Here is a 17983-nt window from a genome sequence, read left to right on the forward strand (position 1 = left end):
AGCTCACTCAGGAATGCGCGTAGGCATTATTGCCAGCGAGTCGGTGTCATCTGTCTTCTGTCCCTGGAGAAAGATGACAAATGGCGTTATGACTCCCCCTTCCTCCACTCTTAGGTATATCATTGTGTGTGTGTACAGCACAGTTTCAGCAGGAGTGGATGGAAGTCATTGTGTTTGTTTGGGTGCTGCTCTGTCTGTAGGGTGATATGTGGCAGTGTTATGACTGTACATGTTATGACTGTACATGAAGCAAGTTTTTCTTTTATGCATTGCAAAAGTATTTTCCCTGAGATTATAATGGACACTAACTCTCAACTGCACATGTACATTTGCTTTGGGATGTGAGGATCAAACAAGATAAGGGGAAACTTCCATCATAACTATCCTTTTGATACCTAAGTTGTTTTAGTGTTTGCCTCCTATGTCTGTGGTAGATTTGGTCTGCAGCTCATTTTATCTGCTCTGTATGGCTGAATCCAATAGGCTAGTATTGATCAGAAATCATCACCAGACATCTCGTCACCTTGCCTAACCTCTGAGGCAGACATCTAGTCTAGAAGCAAGTTAAGATCCCTCGGTATGAAATCAATTCACATTTGACCCTTGTCTTCAAAGCACTGGACTATAAAGCCAAGAGTGCATGGCATCCTGGAATGTTCTCCTGATCAGTCAGCTTCGGGTTCAAAGGTCATCATTGATATCCGAAGGTCTATCTGCTTGACATATGGAGATTCTTCCAGTGATGCTGATTGCGTGAACATTCTGGGTCAAAAGTGAAATGGTGATGCTGATGCAAAGATTCAAATTCTTACCTCTCCTAGCATAGCTGATGCTGTTTGAATACATTATTAACTTTGTCCTTAACTTTGGCAACCTGATGCTGTGACATTTCAGACTAGATGTGATCAGTTCAGCAGTGCAACACTTAAATATCTTCAACAGATCTTTATTTGACTCTGTTAACTTACTGATTAGACGGCACAGACAGATGCAGTGGGAGTCTTGAGTGTCTGGCACTTTGCACTCCCCAAACCCTCTTATTATCACAGTTAAGATAATTGGAACTCCACTCCACAGAGCCTTATGGTGTGACCCTCCATCTTACTACCCCCCCACACACACACATTACATGTGGGTGAGCTAATGGTGTGAACTTCACAAGACCGACGTAGCTTTGTACAATCAGTCTCACCTTCTTCTTCGTGGTAGCAGTGATTGGACCTCGGGGAATACCTTTTCCTGCTTGTTGCTGGGGGTAATTCCTAATCGAGAAAGCCAGACTCTGCGTATCTTTGTGTGGCTGTGAATGGGCGTGTGTGTGTGTGTGTACTGGCAATGAGGTGACGGGACAGGAAAAGGGGTTTCCTTTTGGGCGTTGTGCGTGATACCCCCCCCCGCCCCATCCATAGCCTTTCTTTTCCGCTTGGATAGGGAATGCATTGGGTGGGGATTGCGGCTTGCTGGGGTGGAGAAGGTGGCGGCAGGTTTAGTAGGAAGCGCCGGGTCATTTCCTTTCATCTCGCCCTCTCCCTTGGCCTCACCCAGCATGCACACGCACACATACACACACACACACATGCTGTACATACATACATATATACTATATGCAGACGGTCCACCACTTTCTCACTGACATGCATGCTGTCATATGCTGGAGCTGGAATCCGGAGAGGGAGGGGTGGGGGGTGAGTGAGCTCGAGACAGATAGAGAGAGAGCGAAATAGAGAGAAAGAGAGAGAGAAGGAGGGAGGGAGGGAGCGGGGACAATGTCAACAGCTCAGCTCCCAGCACAGTCAGCTGAAATCCAGAGCTCGGCTCGCTAGCTCAGAGAGAGGAAGCAGCAACAAACGCAGCCTCGTCCGGGAAACCATCGTCAAACTCGGCAATGCCGCAGAGTTCTGCCGCGAAGCACGACCTCCAAATGGCGAGAGGACTGAAATAAATAAAAGCCAGAGGACACAGGAATGCTCTAAACTTTTCTCAGAACTTTGCTTTGCTGGAAGGGACTCAGGTTTTTTGTGTTGTTTTGCGACTGCGCGTGACGCGACACTGGGACAATTCATCTCCCAGGGCAGCCTGTCTGAAGTGGGTAAGTAGGAGATACTTGATCTTGACACTGATACCCGTAACCCTCCCCGGTCACTGGGAGTAGTAGCTACACTGTAGTGCTGTTCACCCGGTAGGAGATCGCACGCACAACGGGTCACAGATGTTTGAGTGTAAACCCAGTTTGTCGATGCGCTCCATCCCGCTGCTCGATCCAGTCAGGAATCATAGACTGCTGGTGCCAATAAAATAAACATCAGTCAGTAGGATCAGTAGAAAGCTGAGCATGGAAGGAGCTGGTGGGCAAGGAGAGCTACAACTACCAACTACCACTAAGATGGTAACGTTTCCACATATTTGTCTTGTTGTGATTGGAGGGAAGGGCAAACGGGTTGTGATTCTAAGACTTTTACAGTATATTTTTTACTACGGTGGCTTTATAGGTCATAAACAGTAGCAGAAGCAGAGTTGTGAAATGTGTGTGTTGAAGTTTGTGCTCTTCCTCCCCTGGCGTTGACAGCATGCCTTCCCTTGCCCCATGTGTAGCGGTGCATTATACGAGTACGGCTCTTGGCATATTGGTTGAAGCTTGGGATTCAGTTTCAACAGAGCTTTTTTGTAGATCCATTTCCCTTTGAAAAGGTGGCATGAAATGCGTTCAAGAATGTATGTCAAGGAAGGATCGGGGATCGGAATTGGTGAGGGCTGGAGGACCGACTTTAAAGAGATTGATGTCCATGTTTTGTTTAAAAAGAAAAAAAAAAGTTGTCTTGTGGTGTCTGGGACCGACATAAAGGTCAGGGAAATGTTTGGAATTTTAGGAATTAGGGGAGGATGGGACAGTGTCATATGTAATGGGTACAGGCCTATTTTTGGTCCAAGACGTGGGTTGATCAGTTCATCAATCACAGCCCTGTGGTGTGAGTAACGGCCTGGCAGCCAGACATTCCTTATGCTGTACATCTCCTCCCAGCAACAACTCAACCCAATATGGAACATTTGTATTAACTGTCCTATGACTGAATAGCAGAGCAGACTTCCTTAGATTTACCTCTAAATGCAGCCTGCTCTCTAGGGATGTTGGCATCACTTTTTTTCAGAGATTTTTTATAGACTATCCTTCCCAGTGCCACATTTCCCTCAGGGGAAACTAATACTTCTATGGCAGCTCAGACCAACATAAACCCCCTTTCCTAATCTCCCAAGGTTACTCATTTGCAGAAATAGTGAAGCCTCTCTATACTTCTTTCCCCCAGTGGAAGCGTCTCCTATCCTGGTTGAGAGGACTTCATCTTAGCCGTAAATCCCTCCAGCGCGTCGAAAGCACAGTGATGAAAGTTCATGCACCAGCCCTCCAAATTTCCACCTGTGAAATTGGTTAGGGATGCCTACTTGGGGTTTGCCCAAGCCAGATGGTTTATGGATGGAAAACATTCCAAGAGGATGCCTCAGTGTTTGTGAACATTTTACTAGAGGCGGGGCTTTCAAATGGCTGATGTGGGCGATAGAAGCAATACGGAAGTAATAAGGCGAGCATTGTTCCCACACCATGACAATCCGAAGTAATTCACTCCTTGCAGTGACTTGCTTTTGATGGTTGATGATCCTGAGGCACAACTCTTTTTACACAGTCATGGGGGCATGCATGTTTTCTTTGATGTTGTCTTTTTGCATTGTGAACAAGATAGTATCCATTCCCACCACATTAAAGGCTTACGCTTGAGTCTGCTGGAAATCCTCATACACTCACGTGAGCCGGGGGGGCTAGCGGAGCAACACTGCTAAAAGATTCAGTGTGTTGGGAGGGCATTAACGAAAGATGAGGACTCACACACACACACACACACACGCAGACACACACACACATACTCACCCTCTGCTGCAGTCAGCGCTCTCAGAGCTTTTCATATTTTATCGTCCATTACGGATACATGAACTACTCTCAGGATTAGAGGGAGTGCGAGGGAGAGTTAGTGAGCGATGAACTGCTTTTTATCGCTCCGACCCTGCCGCTGACTGGCAGCTCAACGGCCTCCTCATTAGAAAAAGGGAGAGAGAGAATAGAGTTATTTTAGATAAAGCTGCTTAAATCCAAGTATCTGATCTCTCTGTAAGGGATTATTACCGTATTGTATTTACAGTACACTGGTTACAGGTTCTGTGGGGCCAAACTCTGCACAGTCAGGAGGGAGAATAATGGGGAATCGCTGCTGTTCCTCCTTTTCCTTCACTGGAAGTCCCCACACTGAGTGTGTGTCAAAAGGCAGCCATTGTATTTGTGCCAGTGACACACTTTCAGGGGCTTATGATGTGTAAGCATATCTCCTCTTTACAGTGCTTCAATTCAGCGCACAGCATTACTGCAGGCTATTTTAGAAAATGCTGGTCACTTCAGAGGGCTGCCCCTATCTGCGCTGCTATAACTGTCCCAGATGAGCATTCCAGACATTACCCACAAGCCCTCTGTCCTCTATGCTGCAGCTGTTGACCTCTGACCCAGCCAAGATGTGGCACAGATTAACAATGCACAATATAGAGTGCCCCCAATCCATTGATAGACATCAGCAAAGACTATGCCCACTGCCAAAGCTTTGCAAAAAGGACGGAAAGTCTGTTGATGGTTTATGAACCTGTCAGGACAAGCTGACAGACGACATCCACCAAGAATTGCTGAGCTAACCAGTGAGTGTTGTCGTTGGCATTAGTGTGTATGGAAATGTAATTGGTGAATAGCTGTTGAGTCGCTGTTTTTGTTTCATTTGAAAGTTCAAAGGTTGCTCCTTTCACCGCCCAGAGGAGCTGGATGTTCTCAAGCATCTGTGTCTTTCTGATGACGGCACCGTTGGAAATGACTTATTCCCTCAAAGCAGCGGCGAGACGAGACTCTGGGGTGTTCGCAGAACATCGAGTCTCTGGGAAGCCCAGTGTCCCGTCCCTCTTGAGAGTCATGGTAACCGGCTCCGTGGTTGTGCTCGTGCCAAAAAATCCATCTTTTTTTTTTTCCCCGCGCATATAATAACATGTCTTTAGTTAGACTCGGGGCTCGTGACTCCGGCGCGTTCCTCCCATATGAAATAAGAAAACGATTTGACACGGCAGGGTAGCGCTTTGGGGTCGGACGGAAAGGGATGCCAAGTATCGGGTTTCATGCCGAGCCCTGTTAATATGTGGGAATGTTGGGGCCGTTGGAATGTGGCGTGGCTGACTTTCTTCTCATTCCCAGTATTAATAGCATAGATATCCCAGCGATCCGGTCCGCTTGGTGAGTGGAGATGGGACAAGTCGGCCGGTGGAGAAGTGGGTCAACAGTAATACCTCAGTACTTGTGATGCTGCCGCTCCCCCTTGATACGACCTGCCTCCCAGCCAACATTAACATCTGCATTGTTGGAGTCCCACGCAGCAACTGGTGGACTTTCCCTGCGCAACATGTGGATGAACTTCTAAATACAGCTACTACTGCACGCTGAAATTTAGCAAGGAAAGGCTTCTAGTTGAGCATGGTGGAACAGGCAGGCGCTCGTGCATAAAACATTCAGAAGTTGTCTCACAAAAAAGAGCTTTGTACCCTGGAAGGCCTCCAAACAGTTTGTGTCTGCAAACTATGGCACATCAGTAGTTAACGTAAATCGAGTCGTCTGCTCTCGCACAGTTTCTTATTTCAGCTTTTGTTCATCCAACTCGTGTGTGTGGTTAGTGGCTTCTATGAAGGGGTTTAACATGTTTATAATAATTTGCTTCAAAACGCAACTGTGCAGGGCGGCGTCCCTTGGGCCCCTGCACTACTGCATTTGTTGTGATCAAAGGAAGTCGCCATGTTAAAAAAGGCAATCCAAAAGGCACAGAGTCGTAACAAAAGCCCTGGCACCTCATGTGGTCTGCGCCGTTATGAATGTTCCTCAGATCAGGAAATGGCTTCTTTTTTTTTTATGAATCAAACTAAATGAAATGGCTATTAATGACATCCCTGGAGGATTGGAAACCCTTTCCTCCCTGTTTTTTTCCAGTGGTTTAGTTGAAGTATTTCCTTTTTATGGGTGAGGTGGGTTAGTGTGCCTCACGGCCCCATTTAAACCAACATTGCTTATATGTTTGTTTTGAATGAGGCTAGAAGCCAATAAGGCCTTTGAGAATTCTCAGATGTTGGCTGTGAAGGAGACGGAGAGTTTAAGAGTTTGTCATGTGATACTGAAAGACTGCCACGTATGGATGTTGGATCTGTGGCTTCTCAGTGTTATTCTAACAAAATGGATTGATTGGTAGGAACGACTAATCAAGATGTGAACATTGTAGTACAGTATGAACAGCCAGCCTGGAATTAACAGTAGTTATGTCCTCAGTGAGAGAATTAACAGTTGATACTTGACAGATGGGAAAAGCATTCAACAAGAATCTGCCATTTTTTTTCCTAAGGGCAAACCTGTGAGCTCATTGTGAAGGATCAGCAGGTAAAGCCATTGTGCAATCCTTGGAGTGGCTTGAATGTAATTGCACTGCCTCTGTATCGGCTTTCTGCCAAAAGCTGTTTGTAAACACAAGAAAATGAAAAATAGCTCACTCTCCCAATGTGATTGCATTTGCCTTTGGGATAGTCTGGGAGTATTTAAGTGATAGTATTAACCACAAGCTATTAAAGTAATTAATAATAATTGTGGTTGTGGTCAATTTAAATTGTAGTATTTTGACTCATTCATTTCTTCCTTATGTTATGCTTAATACTTGCCCTATGGCAGCTTAATGGAACAGCCTCAACCCCGCCTCCTTAACATTGTTCTGTTGCCATTGTTGATGCTTGTATATACAGTTACTAGAAACTTGAGGCACTTTTTGAAGTTTGCTTGAAGCCCATTGTCGTGTTATTTCAGAAGTATCCATTTCACTCTGAGGTTTCCTGAAGCTTGTTTTGCCTCCGACTCTGAGAACTTGGCCACAGACTTTGACCCGGCGACACAGATGTCATCTTAAAAGGACGGCTTTGAATCCAACAGCTGAATAGGTTTTCAGCTCCAAAGAAAAAAAAAAAAAGCAGTCTCATCCTTGCAGCGTCTCTTATCTGATGGCAGGGTGGAGAGGAAGCGATTGAGGGAGAAAGTGATGATATGAGGGATGTTGTTGGGAGGAATGGATGGATAGAGCGAGTGGGCGGGGGGGGGGGGGGGGTGAAGGGAAGGGCGGGTTTCCGATCTTCAGATCCTGGCTGGCAGATGCACGTACGCACAGACAGCCCTTATCAGCAGTCGGCTCCCTCAGGGGGTTTCTGTGGATGGAGGCTATGTATCATAAGGGTAACTCAGGTTAAGTTGGTTGAAAAATTTGTGTTTCAACCACTGCTCACGTACGTTACTGACATCTTATAAGCAAACAGTCGGTTTGCATTTCCTTGCAGTCAAAAAGAATAATGAAAAGAAGGCTAATTTTATTTCTGAAACTACTCTCTTCCTGCTCCTGCTCCTTTCGTTTGTTTGCAGTGCCAATCAAAGATGCCAAGAATATTCTAGAGAGAGGCCATGCTGTCACCGCTAAAAATAACTGTCCCACTGCCGATCAGATGCACACCCACTCGAAAGCAGGGGGGGGGAAGAAATGTAATGTTGCACAGGCTGGAAAAAAAAAAAAGTACCCAGCCCTGCGATATCTGCAGACCCCATCGGGCCCCACCAGAATTGTCCAACCCAAATCCTCTGGCTCATTGTCCAGGTTCACATGAGAAAGCCACTCTGTATACAAACTCGCATGAAAGCGCTGGCCTTCCAACATGAAATCCCTGGCAGAGTGTGCGCTTTCAGAGCGAGCGCAGGAATGCATCGCATGCAAATGTACCGTGAAATAATGGCAGCTCCTCCGCTGTGAGCTTTGGTCATTTGTCAGTGGAAGCTGTAACTCGCTGCTCGCCACGGAGCCTTGCACTGAAATAGATGGTGATGTCACACCTCAGGAATGTAAGTCACCAGTGTGCGTGCGTGTGTGTGTTGAACTCAGTGCTGTGTGTGTGTGTTTCTAATGTATATTTGTGATGTTTACATTAATTTGACTGTAACTGGATCTTGTCTGTTATTCTCCCATCATGTTTATTGGGTTATCGTGCAGTGACTCTAGAGTCATGCATGCTTTGCCAAGTGATAGTAGCTTCTCTGTCATTGACCTAAACTGGATTGTCATAGATGGCTTTTAAAGTCATAGCATATCAATTATCATATCATTTCCCATCAACAATTCTTCAAATTAATCTTAGAACAAATTGGCCACCCATGGTGCTAAACCGCTTAAAATGATGAAGTGATGCGTGAATAAAATGATGACCTCATCACCATGATGGAGGGGTGGGGGTGTCGCCTGCCTGTACGCTACGCTAATGTAACCGATTAGCTCTGCAACGTGGCCTCTGACCCCAACAGGGGAAGACTGATGTGTGTACAGGGTTTCCCCAAAGGGCCGGACCAGTGACTGTGGGTGGGCCACACAGAGCCGAGGAGGGGTGGGAGGGTGGGGTGGTGGGGTGGTGGTGGTGGGGTGGGGGGGCATGGGAGAATGAGTTTTCAGTGGCCCGCTTAGGCCTGGGTGATTTGGCTGGGAGCCAGTGGCTTTTGGGGGAGAAAAAAAAGAACTGGAGGGTAGGTCCATTAGTCATCGGACAGACAGGCAGACAGTAGGAAGTGGGGGCGGGGCGGGGGGGGGGAGAGGGCATGTCTGGGGCACCGACATCCAAAGGGTGGCATGGCTCCGACGTGTCCGATGGCTGGCGTGCATAGAGTTATTCCGTGTCAAATTAATGACTGTGAGTAGTTCATTTCCAAGTCAAAGGACACACACCTTGGAGCGAGGAAAGAAGGTTCACACTCTTTCTTACGCACGTTGCACACAGTCGATTATAGATGCAGAATCACTCCTGAAACCCCACACGTCTTCACTAGCTCACTCACTCACTCACTCACACACACATGATGACCTTCATAATACAACCCTTGTTCGCCATTAAAGCTGCGCTAGGCAACTTCACATTTTGAGAGAGTTTATATTTCACTTTTAAGTTTTCATTCGTCACTTCTTGCGGGTGCCGAAGTGTCCATACCTGAAACCAGAATTAATTTGGGCAAATAGGGGGAATCTATAGGATCTCAATTAGTGGAGATGGGACGCAAAAATCTTGCCTAGTGCAGCTGTAACATCCAACTGCTGGTGTTCGCTCTCATAGTTGCCCAGATACTCCAGCCATGCCAAGCCAATGCCAAGCCTTTTAGTCCTGCACTGCATTCGATATCTTGTTCTTGCCTGTGCCAGCGTGGCACTGCTGCTCCATCCCATGGTGCCGGCTGCTTACGTAAGCCAGCCTGTACCCTCCTCCTCCTCGGCCCCAGCACCCCGGAGGAATGGTCCTCATTTGTGGGACCCAGAAACAATGTGTGTGCAAAAAAAAAAAAAAAACGTGCGCTGCAGGCTTGCTTCTGATCTTTTATTCAATGCCTCTTTAAAAATCATCTTGCTCTTTTTTTTTTATTTTTTTTTTATTTTGCCCTCATCCCTCCTTATTTGTTTTCACCGGTGTCATCGCCGCTTCATGTTTTTACTCTTGCCGTTCCTCTCTTCTTCTCTGCCTTTTTCTCCACTCGTCAGTCAGGCATGCGCACAGATGGTGCAAAAAAAAAAAAAGATTCAATTTTTCTTTAATCCATTCATCCGTCCATGTTATTACGAGGAAGAAGGCAAGAGGGGGCACTTCCCTATTATTGCCGGTACAGCGCGGGGCAAGTAGAGGTGTAGTCGGGTGTGGAGGAGGATGAAGGAGAAGAGAGTGTGCAGAACACTTTTCATGCACACTGCAGTGGCTGTGGGGTGATGAGAGAGGAGAGAGAGAGACAGAGATAGAAATGTTCAGAGTGAGAAAAGAGAGGAGGTGAGAGGCAGCCTGAGAGACAGTGGACGAGTGATGCAGTCTGTTTTTTTTTTTGTTTTTTTTGCGTATTCGAGAAGGAGAGCGAGTTTGATTTCTATGCAAGTTTTGTGTGTCTGATACTGAGGAAAGCATTGTGTTGTGTGACAGATGTGTTGGAAATGGAAATTATGCAGACACAGATGTTTGAGAGACTGATCTCTGCATAGATATACAACTCTTTTTCTGTCTCTCTCTCACACGCACGCACACACACACACACGCACACACACACTCACACACACACACACACACACACACACCAGCAGCAGCCCATCTCTCCTCACTGCCGCCCCCGCCTCCCCCTCCTCCTCCTCCTCCTCCTCCTCCACTGACCTACTTCCCTGCGCTGGGGATGAGGCGATGAGGTAGCGGGCTGAATGAGAAGTGGCAGCAGCATCTCCCTCTCCTTCTCTCTCTCTCTCTCTCTCTCTCCCTCTCTCTCTCTCTCTCTGCTCGGCTGCTCTCCAGAACCCATCAAACACAGAGCAGCCAGCAGGCTTCTCTCTGCTTCGTAGCTCATGGTGTGTAAGTATGCAAGCGTGTTGTATATGTGCATGCTTAGATCTGGAGTCTTGAGTGGGTGTGTCGGTGCATCTGAAACGTGTGTGTGTGTGCATGTTGGGAGGCGGTATCTGAATCTATGCATGTGTTGATGAGTGTTAACGCCACGTGAGACCGTACAGTGTGTGTGTTCCAGCGGCATGTAAGCAGGGAATTCATCTGGATGTGTTTTCACACTTCTACAGCCGTGTGTGTGTGTGTGAGTGTGTGTGTGCAGAATTCCATCTCTGTCATGGCGAGCAGTTAGCAAAATGACAAATCTCTGTGTTCCTCTTCTTGCATTCTCCCACTTGGACAAGCCCATCACACACACACACACAGCCTGTTTTAATTAGCACTATCCTAGAGAGATCTAGAGTCTTTCACTAGTTCGGTGCTTACTGTAGCTCTCTTTCCCCTGTGACTTAAAATGGCACTGTACATGCATCTGTGTCCCAGTGACTGTCAAGAGGGTGTGTGTGTGTGTGTGTGTGTGTGTGTGTGTGTGTGTGTGCGTGATTCTCCCAGTCATGAGTGTCGGATGTGTGACAAGTCACTGACACGAAAAACACGGAGAGACAGTGACAGGAAAGAAGAGCGGGGATGAAAAACGACACGCGGAGAGAAGTGACGAGAACAAACGCTACTGAAAGAAGGTGGTAAAATGGAGAAATTGAGTAAATGGGGAAAGAAAACGGTAGGAGGAGACGTGAGAAGTGGCGAGGAAAAGATGACAGAAGTTATGGACAGAAGGAGGTGAAGGAGAGAAATGTCACACGGTTTGCCCCTAAAGTGGGAAGTGACAGGAATAATGGGAGATGACAGCGACCTAGGGAGGGAGGGAGGGAGAGGTGGATGAAGTGAAAAGCTGGAAAGATAAGAGGGGCTCTCGGGAGGCATATATGGTGATGGACGTACTCAATTTGGATGGTGTGTGTGTGTGTGTGTGTGTGTGTGTGTGGTGTCACGCCACCATACTGAGAATATTAAAGGTAAACTCCTAGAGCAGAAATGAATGATGCTCTCTCTCTCTTTTTTCACATGTGCGCACACAGCCTTCAGTGTTCTTCCTTCCTCGCAGGGCCACAGCTGAGATGTGTATGTATACAGTAGAGTGCGTGTGTGTGTGTGTGTGTGTGTGTGTGTGTGTGTGTGTGTTCGGATCCCTTGGCCTACTTTTTCTGGGCATGGGCTGGAAGCCGGCCAGCAGGACTGGTGTTGAGTGAGGGCCGGCCGCACGTGGGGCTCTGTGGGAGAGTGGAGATAGAAGCCGACACACACACACACACACACACACACACACACTCACACTCACACTCACACTCACACTCACACACACACACACACACACTGGACACTGGGACAGGAGGTTTGGGATGTTTTTTTGCTGAATGGATTCAAACCCCTGTAGAGCGGCCTCCTTTTCCATTAGGCTCCACCAGCTGTCCACAGCAACAATAACTTAACTCACCACCGTAAAGATTTGGCTCTTACTGTATCTTGTAGTCATAAAAACGATGAAAAGCAGAGGCTGTTAACCAACCAGCACCAAGACAGCCTTTTCAAGTGTAAAAATATGCAAAAAAAATTATGATTTACCTCCCTGAAGTATGTTTTTCTGATGCTATCAGCCTTGTAGTGCTTCCTTGTTTTTTCCACTGACAACCACATTACACTGCAAGGCGAACCATAATAGCTAAGGAATGTTTGAATTGCCTATACGTCTATACAGTCAACATGCAAGGCCTAGCCGCATCTGGTTTGATATAAGTAAATGCAGCAACTTGTTGAGCACAAAATCCCCATTGCACATCTGACAGTTGTGTTGGATTATTAGCGCTGTGCCTCTGTTGGAAAAAATGTGGATATTGGCTTGAGGCTGATGCTTTATTTTTCGGCTGTGCAATGTCAAGACTGCCGGTGCAGATGAGACTCGCTAGGTCGTTTCTATAGGGACAGAGATTATGGGACGCTGTCATACCCTCTGTGCCAGCCTTCAGGGATTGTCACCACGGGTTGTATTTGTACTGCTAACACACACACACACAGGTGCAGGATCAAATGCAAGCACACACACACACACACAATGCCACCCATGCTATAATCGTCACAGAGCACACTGATGCAATAACCTGCAAACAGTCAACACATTTGACGGTGATCATACTGTATTATTTATAGCACCGAATTGAAATATAGTACAAAAGCATCCCGATGCTCGTACAAGCATTTTCAAGTTCAACAAGCCAAAGGAAAAAAACAAAAAACACTCTGGTAGCTTTCCATTTAAAGTAAAGTAGCCTTAAGTTCATTTCCACTAGACACACGGCTCCACTCTGCCTTGAGAGGGATGGCAGGTTCAAGGAGGCGGAAAAAACAAATGAGCAAAAAGACGAAGGGGCAAAATGGAAATATGCTGTTTTCTCCTTTCATTTTTTCCAGCTTCTGTGGAGGGCCCAGCGCATTCATAAAGAATTTACCGTCCCGTCTATTTTTAGCCGGCGCAGTGAGAACTCCTCCGCCGAACCCAGTGTGTGAGGGAGCGCGATGGCGGAGAGTCGCGCTCCGTCAAGACGTAGTAGAGTAGATTGTGGCTTCTCGTGGAAAGTGGAGCCGTAAACTTGCACCGCCATATTAAACAAACAGGTGCATAGCTTTTCTCAAGGCTTGTCTCGTTTGCAAGGTTATTGGGATGTGTGTGTGTGTCCTCATAAATCTCAATGATGGTTTAAAATTTGAGACTTGGAGGAAGACAGTCTGTTGTATGTCTGTATGTGTGTGTGTGTGTTTTTTTGGGGGGTTTTTTTTTTCATCTATGCTGTTGTCAGTTCTTTGTTCTTCTTGGCAGCTCCATGGATTTTTCATGGGAGTTTACATAAATAGCTTCATAATTGATTTCTTGCTCAAATATTTTGGCCTGGTTCGGGTGTCCCTGCTATTAGCATAATGCATTTATGCAGCCGCAAGGGCCATTCATTCACAAATGCAGTAAACTGTTTGCATAAAGAAGACTGGCAACTGTGTGTGTGTGTGTGTGTGTGTGAGCGGCTGTGGGTGTGTGCCCACATCGTGTACGTGTGTGTGCCTGAAAGGACATAATATGGTGTTAAGAGTGTATTATTCATACATTAGAGACCACCCATATCCCTTTCTCAGCATTGAGGAAATCCTCCAGGGTGTCTCAGCCCCATTCAATCCTCTGGTCCTGTTGTAGTGGGTGTCATTCACTACTGTCCACACACACACACACACACACTGACATATACACATTGTGTTAGAGCCGCTCCATTGAAGGAGTGAGTGCAGCACCGGGGCAGCTCTCAGTGCAAGTCTACACAGACAATACACATTGCACAGGCACCATTGTACCTCACAGACAAGAGGTTTCTTTGTCAAGGAGCAGCAAATGCCAAGATGAGGATATGATGCCAGTCCCTGCTGCCTCTGTCCTCTTGCCCCGCAACACCAACACCAACCAGGCACACGTTCATATGGACGTCCTGAAGGGAATAAACAAGGCTTGGAAAGAGGAAAGACGGACAGAAGGCTGTTGGAAGCAAGTCTAGCACTTGCCGCTTTTGTGAAATGTTGGAGAATGGCTTGGAGTGGTAATCCTCGAGTTCCACTTTTTTGATTTTGATGACATCTTTGCTGCTAAGTGCTCATTGCTGTGATGTTTCTTCCCAGAGATCACCTGTCAATCAAACAGTGTGTCCTGTACTGTGACATGACTTGGTTTTTCTGTTGATGCAGTTTGAGTTTCTCTTTTCTCTGTCTGTTCAGCCATGGTGGCTATTGCTGCTCATCATGCTAATTACCCAGTTCCTCTTCTGTTTATTCAAAAAAAAAAAACTGGAAATGTAAAATGCATCACTTCTTGTCTGCCAGAAATTTTACCAGACACCAGGTGTTTAGAACAGCAAATGTAAAAGCTTTCATGAAGTGGATATAGGTTGAATCACTTGTGTTATATCAGTCAGTGATAGAGAGTAACAAAACATAATTTATATAAAAATGTTGTGGATTATTACTTTAAACATGCTATTTTTAGTCACCAATAGTCACCATATTGTTAACATGGGTTGCATTACAAATCAGTCTTGCTGGCATTAGTGGAAAAAACCAAGGTAGACCACCTACTGCACCACCTTGAATTTGTCAAATCCTCCTTGTAACCATTTCTCCCTGTCTCTCATCTCTTCCAGATCATGCCCCCTAGATAGCAGCCTCGTCCTCCTCTCCAATCCCCCCCCCTGCCCCTTGGCCCCCGCCCCCTCTACCCTCCTGGCCCTAGCACCACCGCTGCCACCCGTGCCACCGCAGTCACCATGCCCCCCAGGAAGAGGACGCGGCCGGGCCTGGGCTTCCTGTGCTGCTTCGGCAGCAGCGAGCCCCCGGAGATCAACCTGAAGGACAGCGTGCCGCTGCAGCTGCTGGAGTTCAGCGCCCCCATGCCCCCCGCCGAGGAGCTGCACGCACGCTTCTCCGAACTGGTGGTGAGTACAGATGGGATGTAAGATGGAGGATTGGTGAGATCTCAGTAGCGAAGCAAGCAAATCGTGTATGTTCTTACAGCCTTGTGCCAGGCTGAAGCGTTCGCCTAATGAGTCGAATCAGTTACTGTATGTCTAGACTTGGGCGCAGGTCTTAACACAAACCACTGTGTGACTGCTTGTGTGGTAAAGGGAGTGTGTTTGTGTGTGGGTTTGGAATCATCACCCCTTCCACTGTTTCAGTGGGGCAGCAGTGTTGCACCCACTTCTCAAGTAGGCGATCTGTGTTTGCTGACTGTGACTGCAATAAAGACCAAGCGTGCTCCCATACTGCATAATGCATAACTTGGTCTTATGTGTCCCACGTGAGCCAGCAGCCTGCTAGATTTTTTTCTTTATAGCAGCCAATAATGTAATTATAGTCATTATAGTAAATAAGTGTGGAAAAAGTAGGTGGATGGCCTGCATATCTACCTGTTGCCATCCATTGTAAGTCCTATTAACCTGTTCAACTTTAAATCTGTGCCATTATGAAATCTGTGCCGTTACGCATGCCACTCCAAGGACCAAGTAAAAACATAAGCTAAATGTATGGAGCGGGCTCAGAACAATACAGTGGTACAATATAAATCTAGGAACTTTCCTTCTTCCTAATGGGGAGCAGCCTGAGTCTTTTCCTTTGCATGGCGTTCATTATCCCGGCCCTAAATGGGATTAGGGATAGGAATTGGAAGGAATTTGATCCTGTGGAGGGTGTCTCGATGGTGGGATGAGCCAAACCCCCCAATCCAACGTCCCTCCATCCCACTGACCCTGCCACCCACCCTCTCCACTACACCCGGCCCCACCCTTGCCCTGCTCATCCCGTCTCGTGCCCAGATCACGCTTGTTGGCGGAGGTTGCGGGCCTCCACCAGCGCCAGCCTGGCATGGCTTGGCGCGTACCCACGGTGTGCAGAGGGCTCAGGACAGCTGTCAGAACGGAGAAGTCTGCTGCAGTCGGGTTTCAGCTGGCACGCAAACCCGTTATGGCTTTGCTGGAAGAACAGGGCTTTGCTGTTTCTGCCTCTCTCCGTTTGTCTGAGTTCCTGTCTTTCGGTCTGTTTCGGTCCTGTCTGTCTCCATCTCTCTGCCTCTGTCGCTCTCCCCCTCCAACCTCAGATTTCCTGCTTTTCTCTCTCTGTCTCTCTGCTTCTCTCCCTTCCTCCCTCCCTACAATGTGTCCAATAGCATGGCTGCAGGACTGTCTCTCTGGCGCTGTCTAGTCTTAGGGAATGCTAAACTTCACCGCCTGCAGGATATATCACTCTTCCAACTGTCAAAATCAATTTGGGAGATTAAGTGAAATTCCATTTGTGATAGGAAACTTTTCATTGTTATCAAGGCAGATGTTTTCCCAGTGGTTGAGATTTTTCCCAATTTTCCAGCTAATTGACCTGAATTGACCCCAACTCCGCTGTCTACAGTTCTTTATAATCACTGGCAGTGCACAGACCATTAAACTCCAGTAGCTCCACTGCACTTATTGGCTTGATTAGGGAAAACTAAAAGTTAGCATGATGGTAATCAAGGCACTGATTGCAGTATCTCTAGACTGAAATGACCTAATGCTCTTTCACCAGTATGTTAGCTGCAGCCTAGTTTAGAAAGACCACTAGGTTGGTATTTGACACACTTAATGGCCTGTGTGGCCTGGAAATGCTTACATGATGCAGGGTGCTGCGTATAAAAAGGTTACACGAATGCGAGCGGGGCTGTGTGTTGCCGGGATAAAACAAAAACATGCCCGGCATATGGGAGTGCTTAGCCAAATCACGGCAGCCCTCACGGTTGAGAAGACTGCATGACCCACAGCTTATTTAGGGTAAATATCTGAGCTTAAGATGAAGCTGACACAGATGCAGAGGCTGGGGAAGAAGCAGAGCAGAAGGGATCCTTCCCTGATTTTCAAAAACCTCTCAGCATACAGCTCGTCGAGTCGGGGCGAAGCGAGGATTTGACGTTTTCTGATTGGAACGCGGCCTAGGGACTGGATTCTTCTCGAGACGGTTATTGGACGGCTCACATCTGATGGTCTGGTACACAAGCTCAGATGTTTGGTCTTCTGGGTAATGTCTGTTCTCCTCTATGACTGATCTGGTCTCCGCTTTGCTGCGGCTTCCCGGCAGCGAGTTTCTTTCCAAGACACAGACCCCAACTGAACGCTTGAAGGTGAAAATCTAGTGCGAGAAAGTTTGGGAGAAAAAATGACACTCTCGCGCGCCGTTTCCAGTTAGCTGATCACTCAACCGGTGACAGTTTGACTCATGTCTGCTTTGATTGGAAGAGCGATGCACAAACCACTCCTGCCTGACGCTGGTCATCTGGCCAAGCCATCGGCGAGCTGACGTCCCCCCACATCTGCTTTGCTCGTCCTGCGGCCGGCACGCTGACACGTTTGACCGCTCGTCCAAGAATCTGTTCGACCGGACCTCCAGCAGTCACACAGTCTGGACACACCGACCGCTTGTAACGCCGACACCGAGAGTCGATGCAGGGAGGAGAGGAGCGGAGCTGTGCTACGGGGGGGGGGAGTAAAGAAAAAGGAGAATAACATAACATGGAGTGTTTCCGTGGCAACGGGAGCCAGGGATTATTGTTATGAAAGCCTTTCCTGAGGAGGAGAATGAGACTCAGCGGAGCCTCTGGAGTGGGAGTGACAGATCTGGGCCAAACGGAGGAGTAAACCACCTCCACGTGTCTTCACCTCCATAATGGGGTCTTCCACTGTGTTTAGAGACTGCAGTGTCCACTCAGAGCTACAGCTAGCTGTGAAAGGGCAGAAAACATTTTCCTAACAGTATTATATGAATAACGGTTAGCTAGATAATCTGTACAGTAGTGGTATCATCTCCGTTGCTTCATGCCTGATGCTCGGAACTTCAAATGTAATGAATGAAGTGATGTAACTCTCCCTTGTGCTATTTTGGGAGATCA

General features: G+C 47.2%; 1 protein-coding gene across 3 annotated transcripts in view; it reads left to right on the forward strand.

Annotated features, from left to right (window-relative positions):
• Nucleotides 1–1862: 1862 nt before the first annotated feature.
• The window catches only part of LOC139646865 (disheveled-associated activator of morphogenesis 2-like), a 64138-nt gene continuing 48017 nt past the window's right edge, over nt 1863–17983 (forward strand). For all 3 annotated transcript variants that reach the window (XM_071522636.1, XM_071522637.1, XM_071522638.1), the window contains exons 1-2: nt 1863–2089; nt 14721–15011. In XM_071522636.1, coding sequence (XP_071378737.1) covers nt 14844–15011 — 168 coding nt within the window. In that variant the 5' untranslated portion in view covers nt 1863–2089; nt 14721–14843. The remainder of the gene's footprint in view (nt 2090–14720; nt 15012–17983) is intronic.

Source organism: Centroberyx affinis, unplaced genomic scaffold (genome assembly GCF_046629955.1).
Source record: "Centroberyx affinis isolate AG114_WGS23_722 - 3 ecotype Tasmania unplaced genomic scaffold, CSIRO-AGI_Caff_v1 ptg001012l_1, whole genome shotgun sequence".
Lineage (NCBI taxonomy): Eukaryota > Metazoa > Chordata > Actinopteri > Beryciformes > Berycidae > Centroberyx > Centroberyx affinis.